This window comes from Lissotriton vulgaris, chromosome 1_1 (genome assembly GCF_964263255.1).
Source record: "Lissotriton vulgaris chromosome 1_1, aLisVul1.2, whole genome shotgun sequence".
In the NCBI taxonomy this organism is placed as follows: Eukaryota; Metazoa; Chordata; class Amphibia; order Caudata; family Salamandridae; genus Lissotriton; species Lissotriton vulgaris.
Window position 1 is genome coordinate 465,034,341 of NC_141685.1, and position 20,356 is coordinate 465,054,696.

General features: G+C 44.5%; 1 protein-coding gene across 5 annotated transcripts in view; it reads left to right on the forward strand.

The window, feature by feature from the left end:
* The window catches only part of SGIP1 (SH3GL interacting endocytic adaptor 1), a 1,273,000-nt gene that overhangs the window by 1,182,257 nt on the left and 70,387 nt on the right, over window positions 1-20,356 (forward strand). For all 5 annotated transcript variants that reach the window (XM_086953766.1, XM_086953786.1, XM_086953772.1 and 2 more), the window contains one exon: window positions 3,362-3,426. In XM_086953766.1, the coding sequence (XP_086809892.1) occupies window positions 3,362-3,426 (65 nt within the window). The remainder of the gene's footprint in view (window positions 1-3,361; window positions 3,427-20,356) is intronic.

A 20,356-nucleotide genomic window follows, 5' to 3' on the forward strand; every position in this document is an offset into this window, starting at 1 on the left:
AGACTTCTGGCAACAAATAAGTATCTAGTTGTCTAAGGAATTCACAAAAACATTTTCATTCCCTACATTATCCTCTCTAGCGAATTGATTATATATTCTCAACCGCTCCGGACCTAAGGAGTGGAGAAGTAATCCTTTCTTCCTCTCAGCTGACAATTTGTTTGCACCGTCTATTGTAGTAATATAATTCAAAAAATATTCCTTCCACTGAAACCAAGGAACTGGTGGTTCTCCAGGGATCCACGAAATTCCTTGGGTGGATTCACCATAATACTTGGTGCAGGAATTGCCACAGTGCAAGTGGTCTAGTTTTAAGGCTAGCTTCAGTATAATCTTCACCACCAATATGAAGCACTACAGGACTGAGGAGAGGCCGAAGGGCAGTGCTCGAAACTCAAAAATCTGCCCTTTCCAAGCAAACTGGAGAAATCTCCTGTGAGGAGGGAAAATGGGGACTGTCAGATAAGCGTCCTTCATGTCGAGTCTGACCATCTAATCCCCTGGAAGGAGCGTATGCCAGAGTAAGTGTATCCCCTCCATCTTGTAGTGGAGGTAAACCAGACACTCGTTGAATTCCTTTAGATTAATAACCGGCCTGAAGCCTTTGTCTTTTTTCTGTTCTAGAAAGAGTTGCTGAGAAAACCATTTGGATGAAGTACCGACCTGCAAATAGCACCTTTCCTTAGAAGTACCGAAACCTCTGCTTCTATCAATCTCTCGTCTTCTTCTGAGAAATGTAAGGGTCGTGGGCGCACCACCTGAATGGGGGGAGCCTTGAAACTCTGAGTGAAAGCCATTACGGTCTGAAATACCCACGGGTTTGATGTAATCTTTCCCTAATTGTGAGAGAAGAGTAGGAGCCTCCCCCTAGATCTTGAGGGGAAGGGTAATTCTTACCAGAGGGATCTCCAGGGCCGCTAGTGCCTCCTCTGTTCTGCCCTTTCCCTCTTCCGGAACCTCTGCTGGGATAAAAGGATCCCTAGGCCGTCGTTCCAGCCATTATTTCGTCGTTGATGACCTCTGTTGGAGGGGCCTTGCTTCTGGATGCGGCCAAAGGAGCGACCCCTGCCTCTTCCGGCCCTGGCAAAAACCCGCCCTGGAAAAATCCAGAGGCCCGAGCCTTATCCAGGGCTGTAAAGGTGGTGACAAATTTGTTAAGCTCCTTGACAAAAGGTTCACCAAAGAGTTTACCCTGGACCACAGGGACCGATTCAGAGGTAGCTAGGTCCCTTAATTTGGGGTCAATCTTTATGAGGAGGGATCGTCTTCTCTCAGCTGCCAGGGCACAATTTGCGTTGTCGAGAAGGCCCACTGTGCCCAGCCAGTGACTATGTCCGTAGACAAAGGGGATCCAGACTCTTTTGAACGTTCTGCCAGTTGGATGATTTGGGTCAAGGGCTTTACCACACCCAGGAGTTTATCCTGATAATTTTTCCATGATCTGTCTATTCCTTTTTTGGGATCTCATATATTTGGAAAAAAAGTACAGAGCTTCTCATCTATTTCTGGAGTGTGTGCCACTTTCCCTTTCAGCGAGGGCCTGGGACATTCCCCCTCATACTAGTCCTAACTTCCCTCTCCAAAGGTTGATTGATATTTGCCGCCACATACTCTGCCACCTTGGAGTCAGGAATCAACTCTGCCGTCCTACGGTGATAGATCTGAGTAGGTTTGAACATGCCCCAGTGTCCCCTGTCCACTTCCTGGGACTCAGAGGAATGAGAACCTGGCCGCCAGGGACGACCCGAGTCCTTATCCTCGTCAGAGGAGCGATCTCCCTCCGATACACCTTCCCCCTCAAGGGAAAGAACCCGTCGGGGTCCGAATTTGGGGCGACAGTTTTTGCAGATATCTCCGGTCTCCTCCTCCTCTCGACAGGGTGCGTGTTTGAGCGTTCGCGCACTCCTAAGTAAGGTTTCTCTAAGCTTGTCAAACCCTTCCAAGTGCCCCACGTGACGCTTCATGGCCTTTCAATTCAATTAAAATCTTTTTTTCGGCTACTTTAGCCATAAAAGATACATACATAAAAACACAGAACCATATAATTTTATACATACAAATCAAAAAACGGTTAAAAACTATCCATGAATTATAAGAATCATAAATCATTCTCAACAATAAATACATGCAAAATCCTTTAAAATACAGAACTTCATCACAGTTAACATCTAAGGTCTATTCCCCACTTGTGAGCCACTGGTACCCGCCTGGGCAAAATCGGGATTGCTGAGCACCACTGGTATGCTTTCGGCCAACTGATCCACTTTATCCTTTAGGGGGTCCAGCGCCCTAGAGATGGCCTGCTAGAGGGCTTGGTCCACTGCGAGTGGAAGTTGCTGGGCGGGGGCATTCCTCCTCCACCTCCTGGAAAGAGGAATAAAAGTGGTCCTCAGAAGAAGACATGATAGTAGAGGGTGTGAGCACAAAAAAACACCTTGATTATATACCAGGCAGCCCCCTCTCCAGTGCTCAAACAGCAAGGATTACTTAAAGCTTTCAAATCAGTCTCCTGAAGGAGATATAACAGTCACCACTAGGTGGCGCTGCAAGCAAATCGCATGTGGGGAAATCACCACGTAGCGGTGTCAAACGGAGAGAGTTGGTCAGGAATTGAACCAGCTCCAAGCTCAGCGTCAGAGTTCCCAAAAGCGCGTTAAAGCCAGCGGGAGCGCTTTACGGAGCTGCCTCGTTCAGCCCTGGCGCGCCTGACAGAATCCGCGAAGCGCACAACAGGAGGTCCGCATCTGTTAGGGGAGAACGCGCTCGGGCAAAAGCCTGCTGCGCAAAGGATTAATCAAAGGAGGATACAAAATAAAAAACGCTATACAGACCACAATTAACATCAGGGAAGCGAAGAATGTAAGGGATGCCACTTAACTGACGAGTAGTGAAGAAAGAAGAAGCGGAAGGAACGTCATAGGATTAAATATTATGGACTGTAAAATTATTTGATCTTTGCCCATTTTAGGAAGGGACGGGTATGGAAATTCTGTCCAAAAGAGATTATCAGAGGGTCTGCCTCCCAATACTCCCTTTTAGTCAGGGGAACCCTTCTGATCTCTTAACCAGTCTGCCCGAAATGTGTGTGGTCCTTTGTACCAGCAAGCATCTAGTTGTATTTTTCTCTACTTATTAAATGCTGCAAAAGGAGTACTTTCAAATCTAAATAATTTTTTATAAAAAGTAAAATGGGTCATCTGTTGCATCAGTACTTTCATCCAGTGTGAAACACGAAATTGAGGAGTAATTTGAACTCCGTTCATACACTTAAGATGTTGTGGCCGTTATATTTTTCAGTGGTTCTTGTATATGCACGTGTCTGTATTCAGTATTTAAATCCGTATTGTCAATTTGTTTTCAGGAGTGCTGAACAGCAGCGAATACTATGGAAGATTCCCGAAATATCTCAAAAATCTGAAAATGGAGGTAATACTTTTATTTAATGAAGGGGGCGTGGGGTGGATAGTCTTTAACACATATTGGCCTCTCGTTTAAAACTATAGTGTGGCTTTCTTGCATTTCTAAGTTACCTTTATGCTATGCTGCAGCAACTATTATCTAGATTTTTTGGTAGTTTATTGCTTAGCATATTTTAGAAGGCCACTTTGAAAATGTGGAGATTAATAACTTTTCCGTTATTATAAAGCCATGATGTGAGGTACCATTTATTGCACATTCCTCCTGGATTGGGAAAACAGACCATATTGTTTGACGTGGTGTGATGTTGTGTGGTTGGGCACGCTTAAATGTAAATACGACCTCAAGTAGAGACATTTCTTTATTTTATGACCTCCTATCATGTTTTTTGTTATGTTTATTCTATAATTTAGAAGTTTCTTTTTTTTCTCTTGCCATCTTATTTTTCTTTAAAAAATGTCTCTATTTTGTGACTATTACTCAACATTGTACCAGGTATGTTTGGTGTTCGGTCGAAATAGTATTTGTTCTTGTCTTGAAGTAGATGTGCCCTAAGCAAGAATCCCTTTCTAACATTTTACACAGAAAGTTGTGCAGGACAGGAGACTTTTAAACGTCCCCCCCCCCCCCCCCCCGACCCACCCCCCCCAGAACAGAATAAAGCCACTATTAATGGATCAGGCCTTCAGTTTTCCATTGCTCAGAGCTTTACCTCCACAGCTTGTCATCAACCCTTCGGTCATCATTAGGCTTGACAGTACCGTAGCAGTTATCTTGAGCTTCATTATGCTCATGGTGTGACTGTCTCTCGTCCACATTTTTAGTTGTATGAACATCCATTCTAGTGTGTTATCCCCATACTAATCAGAGCTTCACCTTGCTTGTAACACACCTATTGATGATTTTGACATAATTAGCAAGTTTGCCTGTTCTATATCCGAATAGCAAATGAACAGGAAAATAAGGTGTTTGCTGCTATAACAAAGCTGTCAGTAAATAGAAACAAAAAGGAATTGGGCAAAATAGATTGTGAAAAATAACACCACGAATGGAGACAGAGTATAGCATTTTAAAGTTTTAGGCTTTCACAAAGCAAAAATATCCATGCTATGATATCTAGTTACATGTGATGCTTAGACTATGTATCACTTGCAGACTTGCTTACTCTTTCCTGTCTTTTATACATTCCACATGGAGCATCCTATTTGTGATAAAGTATTCCAAGCAGTGGTAAGAAAAGGGCTATGACCACATCAATATTCTCTTAATGCCCAGTTTAGGGGTGCTTTATTATTTGTAATATAATGGTGGTACCAGGATCATAAAGATTTCAGAGCCCTGCCTTTAGACCGTGAGTGGTGGTAATCGAGGCAATATCTAATGAGGAAGCTTCTCTCCTTCACCCTGGTCTGCCCAGGAAGGGAGTGTTGTTGCTTGCCTTTTGGCCTATCCCACATAGCCTGAGAACAAAACAGCTGACAACCTACCTGGAGGGACGCTCCTGCCACGGGGATTACCGCTGGGTTCCTGACGCTGGTTGTTTCCCTCGCCGCCGTTGCTCACCACCTAGCACGGCCGCCGTGGGGGGAAACTACAGCTCCCAGCGAGCTCTGCACATAGCACCGCCCACTTCCTGGTCAGTCTCGCCCGGAGGCGCTTAAACGGAGAGAGCTCCCACAGAGGAGCGGGGGACACAGCTGACAATCTACCTGGAGGGACGCTCCTGCCACGGGGATTACCGCTGGGTTCCTGACGCTGGTTGTTTCCCTCGCCGCCGTTGCTCACCACCTAGCACGGCCGCCGTGGGGGGAAACTACAGCTCCCAGCGAGCTCTGCATATAGCACCGCCCACTTCCTGGTCAGTCGCGCCCGAGGGCGCTTAAACGGAGAGAGCTCCCACAGAGGAGCGGGGGACACAGCTGACAACCTACCTGGAGGGACGCTCCTGCCACGGGGATTACCGCTGGGTTCCTGACGCTGGTTGTTTCCCTCGCCGCCGTTGCTCACCACCTAGCACGGCCGCCGTGGGGGGAAACTACAGCTCCCAGCGAGCTCTGCACATAGCACCGCCCACTTCCTGGTCAGTCGCGCCCGGAGGCGCTTAAACGGAGAGAGCTCCCACAGAGGAGCGGGGGACACAGCTGACAACCTACCTGGAGGGACGCTCCTGCCACGGGGATTACCGCTGGGTTCCTGACGCTGGTTGTTTCCCTCGCCACCGTTGCTCACCACCTAGCACGGCCGCCGTGGGGGGAAACTACAGCTCCCAGCGAGCTCTGCACATAGCACCGCCCACTTCCTGGTCAGTCGCGCCCGGAGGCGCTTAAACGGAGAGAGCTTCCTCCGCGTCGCGGACGCGCGCGGGCGGCGCCGGGCTAAGCCCGGGCAAAGGGCGGGCCCTCTGTGGCCCTCAGAGGCACAAGGAGGACGGGACGGGCCACCACTCTTGGCACCATCACAGGAGAAGGTACAGTCAGGCTCTATCCTTTCTATCCCTATCGCTTTGAACTGTCTACTCTTGTCACCAGGATTCTGTTACCCAACTACAATGTCCATCTGGGAAGAGCTGAATGCCCTTTGTGGCACAAACTATATCCCGGATGCACTATCCCCCCCCCATAGTGGCCCGAGACACTGTTCAAGCAACTTGCTCTCTCCAGGCATCCCCCGTTACAACCCTCCTTCCATCTAATAACTGCAGCCCCTCTGTACCTGGCCCTAATACAGCCTCATTACTATTGGATAAGGCTGAGACTCGATCCCCCCTGCAATCGACCCTTCTGGCCCAAATCGAGCGTCTGCTATACACTGCTCTATCTCCACTGGTAGTTAAAATTAATGATTTGGGGGACAGACTGAGCAGGATCGAAAAAACTGTAGTACGGTCATACCCACTAACCGGAAACACTGTTACTCCCACACGCTCTACCCCCACTAACACCCAGGAAAGGTCTACGAACAATGCTCCCAGGATACTGCAAACCTGTGACTCTCCTGTTATACCACCCATTCAAAGTGGTCGCAATAATACCCTTAATCCCGATCATGCCCCACATAGAGCTCCTGTGATCGCACTAGATAGAAGGCATCGCATTGACTTACCCCTCGTAGCTGCCCCATATGTCACCGTCCTCTCTGGGGTCCCCGCACTCAGACCGGGAAAATGTGAACTGCACCAGGACCTACTGAACAAAGCCATCTTTTGGCTCAAAAACAATAGACCACTACCTTCTGCGCTAGACGGTGGGATACTGAGCGTCAGAAGGGTGGGGTGGCTTGGTCATCTGCCCAAAAATGTTCCGGGGGACTTGATTCTGGTTAAGTTTAAAGACAGGAACATTGCCCCCTACTTGCGATCTACCCAGCCAAAACTTGGAGATGGCTCCATCTGTATTTGGGACCTGCATGACTTTTACCCTGGTCCCCGAGCACCGAATCACAATAACAGCGGGTGAAAAAGGGGGATTCTGTGTATTTTGGGTTATTATTTTGACTCGCTGATATGCTAAACTATTTTAGTTGGGTTTTATTCTATTTTCTTTTAATTAGGCAATGTTATGTTGAGTTATTTTTTGCATGTATGCATTTCTTTGTGTTGCTTTTATGGTCAAAAGCCGAATAAAGCTTATTTGAGTCAAAACATCTTTGAATCAAATACCCCCACTCTGCCTCATTTAGTATGTTCTCTTTTTCCTGGAGCTAACTTTGTGCAGTGATCTATCCTCTTTGACTTTTTAATCGGCCACTTTTGTTGTCTTGGGGACTATTGTGCCATCACTTGGCAGCTGCCCCAACATTTGTACCACCTATGCGACTTTCCACTAAGCGTGGGGATGCCACATGTGATAAGAGGTCTCTTTTAACAGCGTCATTAGATGGTGCTGCCTGACTACAGACCACCATGCTCACTACTGCCCCTGTCAGAGGGGTCATAGCAGTAGACTCATTGGGTGACACTAGTCTGGATATTCTTATAAAGAAGACGTGTTTAACTATGGGTCTCTGTTCAGGCTGCTTTCTCCTACAGGTCTTACAGAGGGTCATAGGAAGCACTGGAGAATGATGGACGCAAGAAATGGAATGAATGCTGTTTGATGCCATTTTTTTAAAAAAAAGGCAATTCTAATGTTAAAATACAATTGTAATATGAATGTCATCCACATTCCTTATGCGAGATTACACTCTCCCACATATTACATTGTGTTCTACACAAGTCTGCCTGTAATACTACATAATTTATAAATTACAAGTTGTTTCACAATTTTTGCTTTTAAATTTGTGTTGAATTCCATCACCCTTTTAGCCCATATTTAGCTGTCTCCAAGCATAGCAAAATCTGGAATGAGATCATACATTTTAGCTTGAAACTTGAAGTATGCTTCTACACGAAGTAACCTAGCAGTCCGTGTTTTTGTTCTTTTGCTTCTGGCATAAGTGCATAATTCTTTTGAAAAGTTGAGGTATAGGCTGATGCCTGGCCATTGAGCTCCCAGTTCCAGTCTCCCCCGAACCATATTTTGCTGTCTGCTTCTCTAGGATGCTTGATATGGGGATGCTCATGATGTTCTGATTCCCATGTGGTTACTCCGAGGCCTTCAAAACGTCAATGTATGTGCTCCCAAAGGGGACTGAATTGTGGCAGTTGAACACTGCAGATTCATTGATGGTGCCGTGCAGATATTTCGTGAGTGTGGTTCAAAGAAGGTGGTGGAGTTGACCAGAGTGCTCCAAAAGGGTTTGATGGTGAGCAGAAGTTGGATTTGACAGTTTAACTGGCACTGGCTTACGTCTTTCCAAGAAGACACCCCATGACTTATTGAGCCAGGAAAAAGGAACATTCCCTCCTGATTAACTCTTGCCTATCTTTTGATGGGAATGGGTTAAGGGTAATCATGGACTTTGTTAACCACATCAATGCTACAGCAATTCATCCTTGGTGCTGACCTTCTTTGAATCCCATTGTTCATGACGAGCTCAGCTCGTCAGGAGCACACAAGCAGTGTACTGCATGACGAGCTGAGCTCGTCATGAGCATGGAAGCGGTTAAACTATGTTCTGTTATAAAAACTTACCTATCAGTCCCTTTACCAAAGACAGAGAAAGAGCCAAGATGGTTTAATTCCGCCTGCTCGACTGCAAATAGGGCATTGCGCAGGGCTTTAACTAGAAATCCCAGATGTATAGCAGAGGTACGGGTAGCTTGGAAAGATCATAAATCTAGAATTGCTGAGCGGAAAGTCGCATTACTGACAGAGCAGTGGGAGTTACTGGTGGAAAGCGCAAATCAGAAAAGCAGCGACTTCTTCTGGACTGCCGTCAGAAAAATGCGAGACATGAGCAAACAATTAACCACAACTAGTTGCACCATAGCCAGTAGTGCCTGGGAGGCCCACTTCTCTAAAATATACGCCATCCCAATTGAGAAGACAATAAGCTTTTTTCCTGGGCAACTGCTCTGCCTGCAGATTGGTCTCCACGAGGTAGAGGTATTCATCAGACAGAGTCTTGGTAACAAGGCCCCTGGTCCTGATGGACTTCCAATAGATGTTATTAAGTGGAGCCCTGATTTATGGGCCCAATCTTACTCCACGTTTTCAACAGCCTGCCTTTATTGCCTATGCCCAATACCTGGTCCACAAGTACAATCGTCCCAAAATTCAAAAAAGGTGATAGGTCAGATCCGATCAACTATAGGCCAATCTCGCTCTTAGATAACACCTTACAAATTCTGGGGCGAGTTCTTTATAATAGGGTGCCGGAGTGGACGGAAGACTGTGAATTGTTGGACCCCTGTCAGATGGGGTTTAGAAGCGGGGTGGGCACGGTGGAGCAATGTTTAAACCTGAAATTGGTGATTGACAATTATAACATTGCTCGATCGTCCCCTATTTATCTTGCATTCATGGATCTTTCATCCGCTTTCGGTCTAGTCAATAGATCTAAACTTTGGTCCATTCTTTTGGACGATGGACTGGATGAGGCTCTTGTAAACTTTTTGGCCTATCCCCATACTGACCTTAAAGCACAAGTTAGGATTGGGATAGGTGGGGAAGTATCCGGGCCTATTAAAGTAGGAAGAGGGGTCAGACAGGGGTGCGTTTTAGCTCCCCTGCTTTTTATCATTTATATCAATGGGCTAACCAATTCCTTAAAACAGGTGACTGCAGATGTGCCAATAATTAAGGGGCAACCGCTACCAGTCCTCTTATACGCAAACAATGCGGTCCTTATGGGCCGCACCCCAAATGTGCTCGTCTACTTGTTAAAACTTTTGTACAATATATGGAGGCCCTAGATCTGCGTGTGAATTTAAAAAAATCTTTTATTATGTCTTGTGGCCCAGGGAAACGGAAGCTTAATACTATACACGTAGGTACTGACAAGTTGGAATCTGTGAGTACATTCCCGTATTTAGGGATGGTTTTTGCTGCGAATGGCTCATGGAGTGGACATTTAGTACACGCCACGGGCAAGTTCTCAAAAGCCATCAATTCCTTCTTGAGCTTGCCCCGCCCAAAGAAAATAGGTGCCTCTAAAGCTATTTTAAAACATTTCAAATTACAGTGTGTACCAGTAGTCACATATGGGGCTGAGGTTTGGGGATTGGGAAACAGTAATAGCATCCAACGAGAAGAAAACCGTTTCTGTAGAAAGATCTTGGGTGCCCCAATCTCTTCTTCTGAGTTCATTTGTCATAATGAACTAAACCTGCCCTATGTATGTGATTTTATCAGGTCCAGACCAGCTATGTTCTGGTTCAGGATCTGGAAAAATAACTCAGCTGCCCTTACACAGGACATCATGAATGATTGGCTCAGCTGTGAAAAGGGTTTAGTAGTTCCCTGGCTCGCGGGAGTTTCTAAGACCCTGTGTGCTGCGGGCAGGGGAGATCTCTTCTCTGACCCATACAAAATAGAGCTTAAAGACAAGAATGAGCTAAAATACACACTATATGCACTTTATAATTCTGAAAGAATGGAAAAGGAATTACTCAAATCATCAGTTGTGACTTAAATGGGGAATGATTTGATTAGGCAACCACTCCCACTATATCTTACCCTCCCCATGACCAACTGGAAAAGATCGTTGCTGTTTCGTTTAACGGCCGGTACTGTAAAATTTTTATTGTTTCCCATTGGGTTACCATCAAACATCATATTTCAAACCATACCCCTGTGACGGGATAAGTACACGAAATGACCTGCATTTCCTATTTTTCTGTAAATTTTATTTAAAGTACATTAAGTGTTTTTTATCATCATATTTTAGAAAACGTAGACCCCTTACTTTAAGGGATGCTTATCTAATGTTGATTTCTCTTGACACCGATGAATTGGTTTTTCACACCAGCACTTTTTTGAGATTGAGAACTCGTGCACGTAAAACGATGGAAAGCCCGCCTATATTTGATGTACGAGAGCTGTAACAAATTTTAACTATTGTAAATAGATCTGTAAAAGGAATTATGGGACTGTTTTATTGTATGTTGCTTTATGAATTGTATGCAATTCGAATAAAGGTCTTTTGAATTTAATTTAATTGATTGAGCCAGGAGAGCACTCAGGAGTTTTGGCACCACAGACAGGTAGCAGTGCCATCGAACATCAGGAGTGCTTATCTACAAAGAGGGCCTACCACATCCAATAGAACTGTCATCAGGCACACTCCTCCACAAGAGATGCCTAGATAGTCTCTCTGCTCTCCTAGGAGACACACTGGGGACATTTTCCTAGAATATGTGCACCTAGGGAGGGGCAAAAGGCACCACTAGACATCAGACGTTATTATTATTTTTATACTGTGTGTGTGAAGGTCGGTTCGACCTTCCCTGGCATTTTGCTGCCTACCATAGCCAAAACACCAGGATAAAAAATGAAAAATTATGGGAGGGGTGATGGCTGTCCCCATACTCTTTAGCCCTAGACAGTCTTTCTGCCTCCTCATCGCCTGCCAGTATGTGAGTTATATCCTAAGAAACCCCCATTTTACTCTCACTTGCTGTGGGGGGTTGCTAGAGTATTTAGGCCCAGTGTTTACTAGCAACACTACCATCTCTGAGTATTTCTAAAACCTAGAGACTATTGGAATCCACAATGGTGCGGCTTGCGTTAATGCCTGCATACTCCTATACCTAAAATGCTCTGATTTATAGGCAAAGTTTTGCAAGTGCATTCAATATGTCTTTTTGTTTTATTTTGACAAGATTGACTTGCTATCACTACTGTAACTCATGGTGTCAAGTCAAAAATACTTTTTCCGGCAACTAAAAGCCATAAAAGCAGACAATTAAAAACATATTTAAAACTTAAAAAAAATAATTAATACATTAAGAAAGAGAAAGTGCCCTTGTCCAATAAAGAAAAAAATCCCCATCATAAACATTTTGCATATACTACAATTAATTACTTAATCAAGTTAAAAAAACATTATAAAAAGTCACAGCAAATGTCAATACATAAATAGAAAAACAGCAATTAGAATAACCATAAGGATATAAGTTTTATAAAAAAAAAACCTTAATCAGACGTTTGAAAGATACTAAAAAGAACATATAATGCCATAACCATGCTAAAAGAGATGTTAAATAGCTACTGCAGGGGCATCTTCTACCTAAATCTCATGGCCCCTAACAGAAAGCTCGCAACCCCAAAACACACCACAGGCGAAGATAATATTTGCAGAAATAGTAATGCAGGCTATACTTGAACAAAGTTACCCTCTCTCAATAACAGCAGTATAAATGTCTTACGAAAGGGGGCATAAAATTCCTAAAATACAATGCAAATTGTCCTGTTCCGAGAAATTATGGCAAGGACTCAGCTTTAGGGTACCTGGCAAAGAATACCCCTTAGGGAAGCCTAAAATCCAAGGTACTCATTCAACCGAAATCTAGTTAAAACAAAGCTATGTTGCACATTAAGGACGAATGATAAATAGGGCTGTAACTGTGGGGTCAGACTTATGGTAACATACCTTCTCACGAAAGGCTTGGCTGATTCCAAGCCCTCCTTGGTCACCTGTTGCCTGGCCAAAAACTTCAATTTCACATCCTTAATGGCCGCGGGCCTAAGGGTCTGGGTTTGTTGTTCATGTCAGGACAACCCAGCCCCCTCATTTGCTCCCTGATATATTTTAGCCACGCAATATGAAGCGCCCCATTAAGGGGGATACAGACCACTATAATCTGGTTCAGGCTGGTGGAGGTACTAGACCAGATCCTCAGGCAAGGCATCAGAGGTGCAACAGCAATGTGATCGGAAATGTACCCCAGGCTAAGCTCTTCATGCAAAATAAAGGCAGGTGTACTGGAGGGAAGAGCAAGGAGGCCACGCATAAATGTGTACTCGACCCCCCCCCTAAATATCCCTCACATCCTTATAGCACCATACATCACACCCATATGTCGCCATAGGGATACACTTTTGTTTATAGACCTTAAGTACGGCAGGTATTGCATTAGACCTCAACCTTTTTGCAAAATCCCACACAGCCCCAAGTGCTCGTGCCAATGTGTTCTTTTTTTTAGTTGCCTTTGTGCCGCCCAGTCCCGTGTTCATCAAACAACATCTCCAGATAAGGGAAGGTGGACACTTTCGACAGTTCAGCCCCTCTGCAAAAAAAATTGCTCTTAGTGGCCATTTTACTGCCCCTCGTCATTGTATGTGATTTTGTAAAATTGGTCACCAAGTCAAGTGACTTCATGAAATCAATAAAAACAGTTCAAAGATTTTGAAGGCATATGGCGGTCCTTGCAAACAACACTGCATCATCTTCATACAGTAATGCATGGATCAGTTTGGCCCCTGCTCTTGGGATGTCTTTAGTACTGACTGTGAGGAGCTCCCCAGGTTTGTTTAAATAGAGTGTAAACAGCACAGGGGCCGAAATACCCCCCTGACGTATGCCACATTTAACCTTCCAGGAATCCGTCAACCTACCATTTTCTTGAACCTTAGCGCTTCAGTGGTGTTATTATGGGCATAAAGCAAGAAGGATACTAGACTTTGCTCTATACTCAACTCCCCCAAGATCTGCCACAGTTTAGATCAATTGACTCAATCAAAGGCTGACTTTAAATCCATAAATCCCATATGCAGAGTACTCCTCTCTGCTACGGTGTACTTCCCAATCACCAGGCTCAGATTAATAAATTGGTCAAGTGTCCCTCTCTCTTGTCTAAAACCATACTGTAGATCACTAAAAACATTACAATTTTCTAGCCACAAAGAAGAACGGTTTAAAATCACCTTGCCCATGATTTTGGCAGCAGAGTCCAAGAGCGAAATAGGTCTATAACAGGCAGGGCCGTTCCTTGAGCCCTTTTTAAAAATTGGAATAATATCCTTCGCCCGAGATGGAGGAAAACCACATGTGCTGACCGCATTAAAACCCGTGCCAGTATTGTGGCCCAGACCTGGGGGTCAGCTGATACCCCATCCGGGGCAGGTGGCTTCCCTTCCCGCAGTAGCAAGGATAGCTGGATGGACCTCAGCAACATTAAAATTAAGTGATTCTAAGGGGAGGCTAGGCTCCCTTTGTGTCTGCATCCTCTCCAACTCACCTCCGCTATACATGCCCCCCAAAAAACTCAACCCACCATTTTGGAGCTACAATACAATCTGTGCTAGCATTTTCAGTCTCCAAAAGAGTGTGCTATTCGCCACCGCCTAAAACGTATTACTATCTAGGTATGTACTTGTTTGGCGCAGTACTCCCAAGTTTTTTGCCTGATACCCTCCTTCTTCACCTGAGTAGCATGCTTATAAACCCCCCTTCATGCCCTGATCTTGCTGTCAATTCTTGGTTTTTGTTTAAGAGCCAACATTAACTTCCTGTGGGCAATAGAACAGGTACCATTAAATCACCTCTTCGATTTAGGTCCATCACCCCTGCACGGGACAGTTAGGTTGGTAGCTATCTGGTTAGTCAGTGTTCCAAAAGCGTCTAGTACCACTCTATCCTGCATATTAACATCCATTCATGCCAAAACCTCAACTGCACACTCGGCATACAAGTTATCTAAGAACCTTTCCGGTACCACCTCGTCCACTTCCGTCTGCGTGATTGATTCTTGATACTAATATCAGAATTGGAGATACCCCTGCTCTCTACTAAAAGGCAGATGAGTATAATAAATCGAGAAAAAGGGGGTTATGGTCACTATAGTTACTCCAGAAAGCACTCAAACTACAGACTGCAGGACCTAGAGATGTAGAGAGCATTATTTAATTGATGATACTAGAGCATCCCCTGTCCGTAAAGGTGGGAACAGGAATATTCGCCCCATTTGTTCTAGACAATACAAATTATTTGCTGAGAGAAGCCCTTCTAAGAATGTGCCTGACTCTGTATGTTTAAAGTGTATGTTCAAAGGTAAACAATCCCCATAGGCCTTAGTTGGAATACAGTTAAGATTACACAAATGTGTGTTAAAATCGCCCAGACTTAAAATCTCAAAATAGGTACATTGACTTTTTCTATAGGCGTCAAGGAAACCCTCCAGCTAAATGTTCAGCCACAGAGGATCTGGTGAAAGAATTATAAAAATGTACTACTAGTAACAGGTAGTGATTCTTAAACCTTTCTACTGCTAAGATATGGGGAGAATGGCACTCTTAAGCTGTTCGTTTTACAACCTATATCAACAGAAACCCAAAAAAGACCTCACCTAGCGCGTCCCTATCTCCAGGGGATTGCATACTTAACAAATGAGGTAAACCCGTCCAGGTAAAAACTTTCACCAGTATTCCATGTCTCTTGTAGGGCAATCAATTGAGAGCCCAGGAATGTCCTCCTCCGGAGAACGTCATCACCCTTAATCCCTATGCCTTGAACATTCCACGACAGTACCCTCAAACAGGCAGGATTTCCCATAGTGGATGTTATGCTAGAGGGGGGAGCAGGTTCTAGTTTCCCTGGTGAAAGAACGTTACCAGCTCCAGTAGGGACAGGCCTGAGAGGTAGGGCACTACTGATTTCTGGGCAGATAACTGGGCTAAGTGGTGGAGCAGGTTCTAATTTCCCAGATAAAGGAATAATGTAGACAAACAAATCCTGTGATTTTACCCCCTGTTGCTCAATCCCGGTTGATGATTGTCAATCTAGGGCATCAAGCCTCCGTAAGCTTTGCAAGGGTTTAAACCTGTTATAGAGATATAACCACCTCAGAATTCTCAGTCTGTGCTGGCTTGATTGCACTAGATGCCTGAAGCCAGGGTTTTTTTGAGGGAGAAGATTAGCGGGGAATAAAAATACTGAAGGGGGGCTATCCTGATCATAGTTTTAGAGCTGCCCCTAAGCTCACAATCTGTCAATGCCATAATTTCAGTAGCAAAACAACAGAAGAGAGATGCCAATACTGATACATTCATTTAACAAATTCTTTTTTCCAGAATACAGACAACAGTTCAATACCTGGAGAAGGCTATTCAATAGCTGTTTATTCAAAATTATTCAAAATGAACACAATTTATAACTTAGTGCGCCATTTCGGGTTATATTCTTATCCAACTATGAAAATTAGGACACAAAAGCTGTAATAAAAAACTTCAACCATACCATCACTCATCAGTCATATCACATTCAATCCACTTTCATTCAAACAACCATACAATGTACCACACACAAACTGGAAATTCAGTAAGCCAGTTGGTGAAGTACCGGGTCTACTATAAGGTTTTGAAGCAATCCCTAGAAATTGCAAACAATGCACTGCTAACAATTCACTTTTGTTATTAGATTATCAAAGAATTTTAACACAAAATGAGTGTATAGAGACAAAACCCAGTGCCAAACAACTGGGCACCCGGACGTCACAAGTAGACCCAACACGGCCTACGCGTTATGAATTTTTATTATCAGGATTCTCTTCAGGACCATAGAACGCTCTGCAGAGGAGACAAAGAAAAAACAGGCGCCAAATCTCAGATTGTATTTGACAATATTTTAGAAAGCCAATAAACCTTTTAAGCACTACTACACCAAAACCAAGTCTCCAGCTTACCCGTCAGATGGAAGCAAAGGGTATTATTTCAGAGAGTGGTGGCTCCTACAATCATGAAAGGGAGAGGAGAAAGGAAGAAAATAAACAAATCCCAATGGGAGTGATTTAGTAACATTTCTAGATCAAAAACAAGAATTGTAAGTAATAAGAGTCTTGGGCAGCGCAGGGCCAAATAAGTTACCTCAGTGGGAGTTGTGTGACCCTAGCTTGCTGTTATCAGATCTTCAGTTCGATGTCAGGAGGGAAGAAATACCCTGGTAAACAACATTTGAAAAAATAATTAAAATTGGGCTCCTATGTTTAAGGTTGACACAGCATACTACTAACACAGTCACTGAAGCACTCATCATGGGCTTACCGGGCGGTGTTTAGCTCGGATAGCCGGGGAAAGTGTCTTCACAACAGGATGAGCCCGCGAAGCGTCGGGGAGTTTTTTAAGACGCCGTGCTTCTGGCGAGACAAAATTGCGGTGGCCAAAATTGAAAATAGATTGACTGAAGGTCCAGAGGCACATATAAATTTAACTCATAAACACAACGGTGGGAAGTAGAGGGCAAGGTTCTTACCGAAGAGAAGCCCGGTCTCACTCCGCAAACGAGTCAATCGTCTGTATCGCTGCACAAGAAATTGTGCATGCGCGGCAGTCGGGTGGCTGGGTAATATAGTCCCAGTGACGCAAGGACGGTTACCGTTTCCAAAACGGAAACCCGAAATTTAGGAGCCTTGTCATAGTAAAGGAATAACATACTTAGAGGAAGGATCAGGGGATCAAAGAGTGAAGGCTAACAGAAAATTCACGCAAAGGGTGGGTTACCCTGGGTCACAGCATAGGTGCATTGTGGGACATGAGGTATCTTAATGAGGAATTCGGAAGGGTGCCAAGGCCATAGCATAGGCCGGCAACAGATAGACTTAAGTGGAGGCTACCAAGCAAAACAGGTCTATAGTTTATAAATTTCGGATAACTCATTTAAACCCGACACAGCCATGTCGAATTTGACAATAAGAAGGGATTCCCTTCTGGATAGTTTCAAATCCCAGTCACATCCACGAGGATTTTTTTCCACTTTAGAGATGACTGTCCATCTCAGATCATTGATATGGTGTTGAGATCTACTCCAATGATTAACAAGCGGTGCAGTTTCTACTTTCTTTTTTATTCTGGACTTATGTTGCGGATTCCTTTGCCAGATTTCCTGATTGATTTTTCCAATATACAGAAGTCCACATGGACATTTTATTCCGTAGACCACGTATTTAGACTTACAATTACTGAATGTTTCGTGTTTCCACGAAATTCCATTATGCTGAAAGAGTGTACCTTCCACAGTTAGATCACAGCAAAGGCATGTACCACATTTGTGGTGGCCTGTAATGGGAGTCAAACCCATGAGTTGTCTTAAAGTAGGTTGTGATTCCTTCGGGGGGGCTACTCTAACCACGTAATTGGAAATACAATTTTCTTTTTTGAATGCAAACAGGGGAGACTCCTGCAGACTCTCGTGCAAGTTCTTAACTAAATGCCAATTCTGTCCAATGATTTTTTTAAGTTTGTTGGCATTAGGGCAAAAATTTGAGTAGGATATCATGTTAACTATCACACATTCCCCCTCGATATTTTTCCCCACCCTGCGGCCCACCCAGCCCACTCTTCAGGCCATAATGATGTCCGGGGATATCCGATGATATTACACCATTGTGTAACCTTGTGTACCAGGTCCAGTGTAGATTCTTTGCTCCCCTGTGTGATTGGAGGGTCACCCACCAAGACTATAGCCAAAGGTTCTGCTTCCGGCGGCAAATCTATGGTCTCATGATTATTAGCGGCGGGTTATATAGAATTATTTAAAACAGACATATTGGGTACATGCCCCCTTGATAATGCCCCTCGAGGTGGGTCAACCTGAGCAGTCTCCCCTGCCTGCATCGCATGAGATGGATTACAATTTGCACTTAAAGTCCTGGCCCCTTTGCTAACATGCCCACAATGTCTGTGTCTTGTGCTCCTCTATCAGATGCTTGCAGCTTAGTGGGCCCAGCAGGGCCAGTGTGCCTGCTTCCCACGGACGCCCTTACATTGGATTGGCAGGGTATTATCGGGAGAGCAGCGTCCAGTCTTGCATCCAAAGCCTCCAGTTTTTTCTTTATCAGTACTAAAAATGTTTTGAGTATAGACTCCAGTCTTGATAAGAGTAAGTCAGTGAAGTGTACTAAATCAGGATTGGCTGTTAAGGTTCTTTTAGATGGGGGATTACGGGAGGCTCTTTTACAGGCTGTTTTCTTCCTCTTGGTGGGGATGTCATGGCCGTCTCAGCATTAGGGTCTACTGTGGCTAAAGTGGCCGCATGTGATAATGAGTCCGGGATTAACCTCTTCCTCTCCAGGGCTAGCTGCTCAAAGTTGGGCTGAGGTAGATTTACTTATGTCCAGGGAGAGTCTTCTTTCAGTCAAGGCTATCTCTTTTGAGATTACTTTAGCCGCCATAGTTAAAAACGAGTCTATGGTCACTGTGTTGCTGCCCCCCGCTCCTCCAACTGCCGTTCTTCTTTTGACCATGATTGGTGACCTTAAAGTCAACTGCTCTCGGCAAAGGAGGAGGGAAAAAACAGGCCTATGGCCAACAATGCAGTACTTCATCTTGAAAAAACCACAAAGGAAGCACACTAAATAAATGGCTACAGATTAAAAAGTATTGAAGATAACAGTACCTTGATAGTTGTGACCTAAACGCAGGGCCAAGAGACCTGGCTCAGCCTGGCCTCCTCCGGTCTAGGAAGGGCTGGCCCGCGCTGCCTTTGTGCACCTCCTGGCGCGTGTTGTAAACGTTGGCGGTGCATCTGCTGCTATGACCGGTGGGGGATTGAGTCCCCGGAGAGTGCGATGTGCAATGACAGGCTCATGGTGTCATAACTTAGTCTTCCTGCTTCACTTTTTTTAGGTCCAACTGCTGCCATTCACATGGGCATTTGTCAAAATCTGGATCCTTGCTAGATCAGTACAGAAACTTTACCTACTCGTGGTGTCAAACATGATGGAGGGATCTACAGGTGCCTAGTATGGCAAAAACACTCCTCTCTGATGCTCTACTGTTCTCCCACTATTATTCCTTTTATGTATAAATTCCCCCCTTTTCTGTTATATATTTATTTCTCTCTTGCTCTCTTTATCCAGCTTCTACCTCTATTAATTCTCTACTTTCATCTCTCACGTGCACCTCATTTGCTTATATTTATATCTCTTCTCATTTTCTCGTTTCACCTTCATTTGTCTTGTTTTCTTACTCTCAATACCTATCCCAATTTATTCTATAGACGTATCTCTGTCACACTTTTCTCATTTTCCCCTCTCTCAGACCCCGGATCTTTCACATCTTTCACATACTTCACATACTTCACTTACTTTCTTACTTGTCTCCTCTATGTCCATCTCTGTCTGCACCACGTGGGGCCTGCACAGCTATTTTGCAATCCCTACTTAGTTACCTTTTTTCGTACCACCTACTCTAACAAAGGTGCAACATATGCTAGTTATAACGGAAACCTGTCACCCCATTCTGATGGCAACCTAGACTCTTCCCCAAAAATTGCCTTGGCTCTCGTGTCTTACACTGCCCTCTGTTCTCGCTGCGCTCTTGACACTCCACCTTCTTTCCCTCTCTCATATACTGTCCACTTTACTTTAAAACTTTTCATTCGCACACCACTTTCTATTCATCCTCTGAAAACACTGCTGCCTCTATCATTATCACTTCCCTTATTCTCACAACATATCCTCCTCTTCCTGGCAGTCGCCTCACTTGTATCTCATGCACTCCTTTCTACCCTCATTCTTTCACTTATTTTGTAGTTTCACCTTCTCCTCACAGCCCTTTTTCTGACCCACACACTCCTCTTGCCTTCCCCATTTCACCCGACGCACTCACCTCACAACTAAATG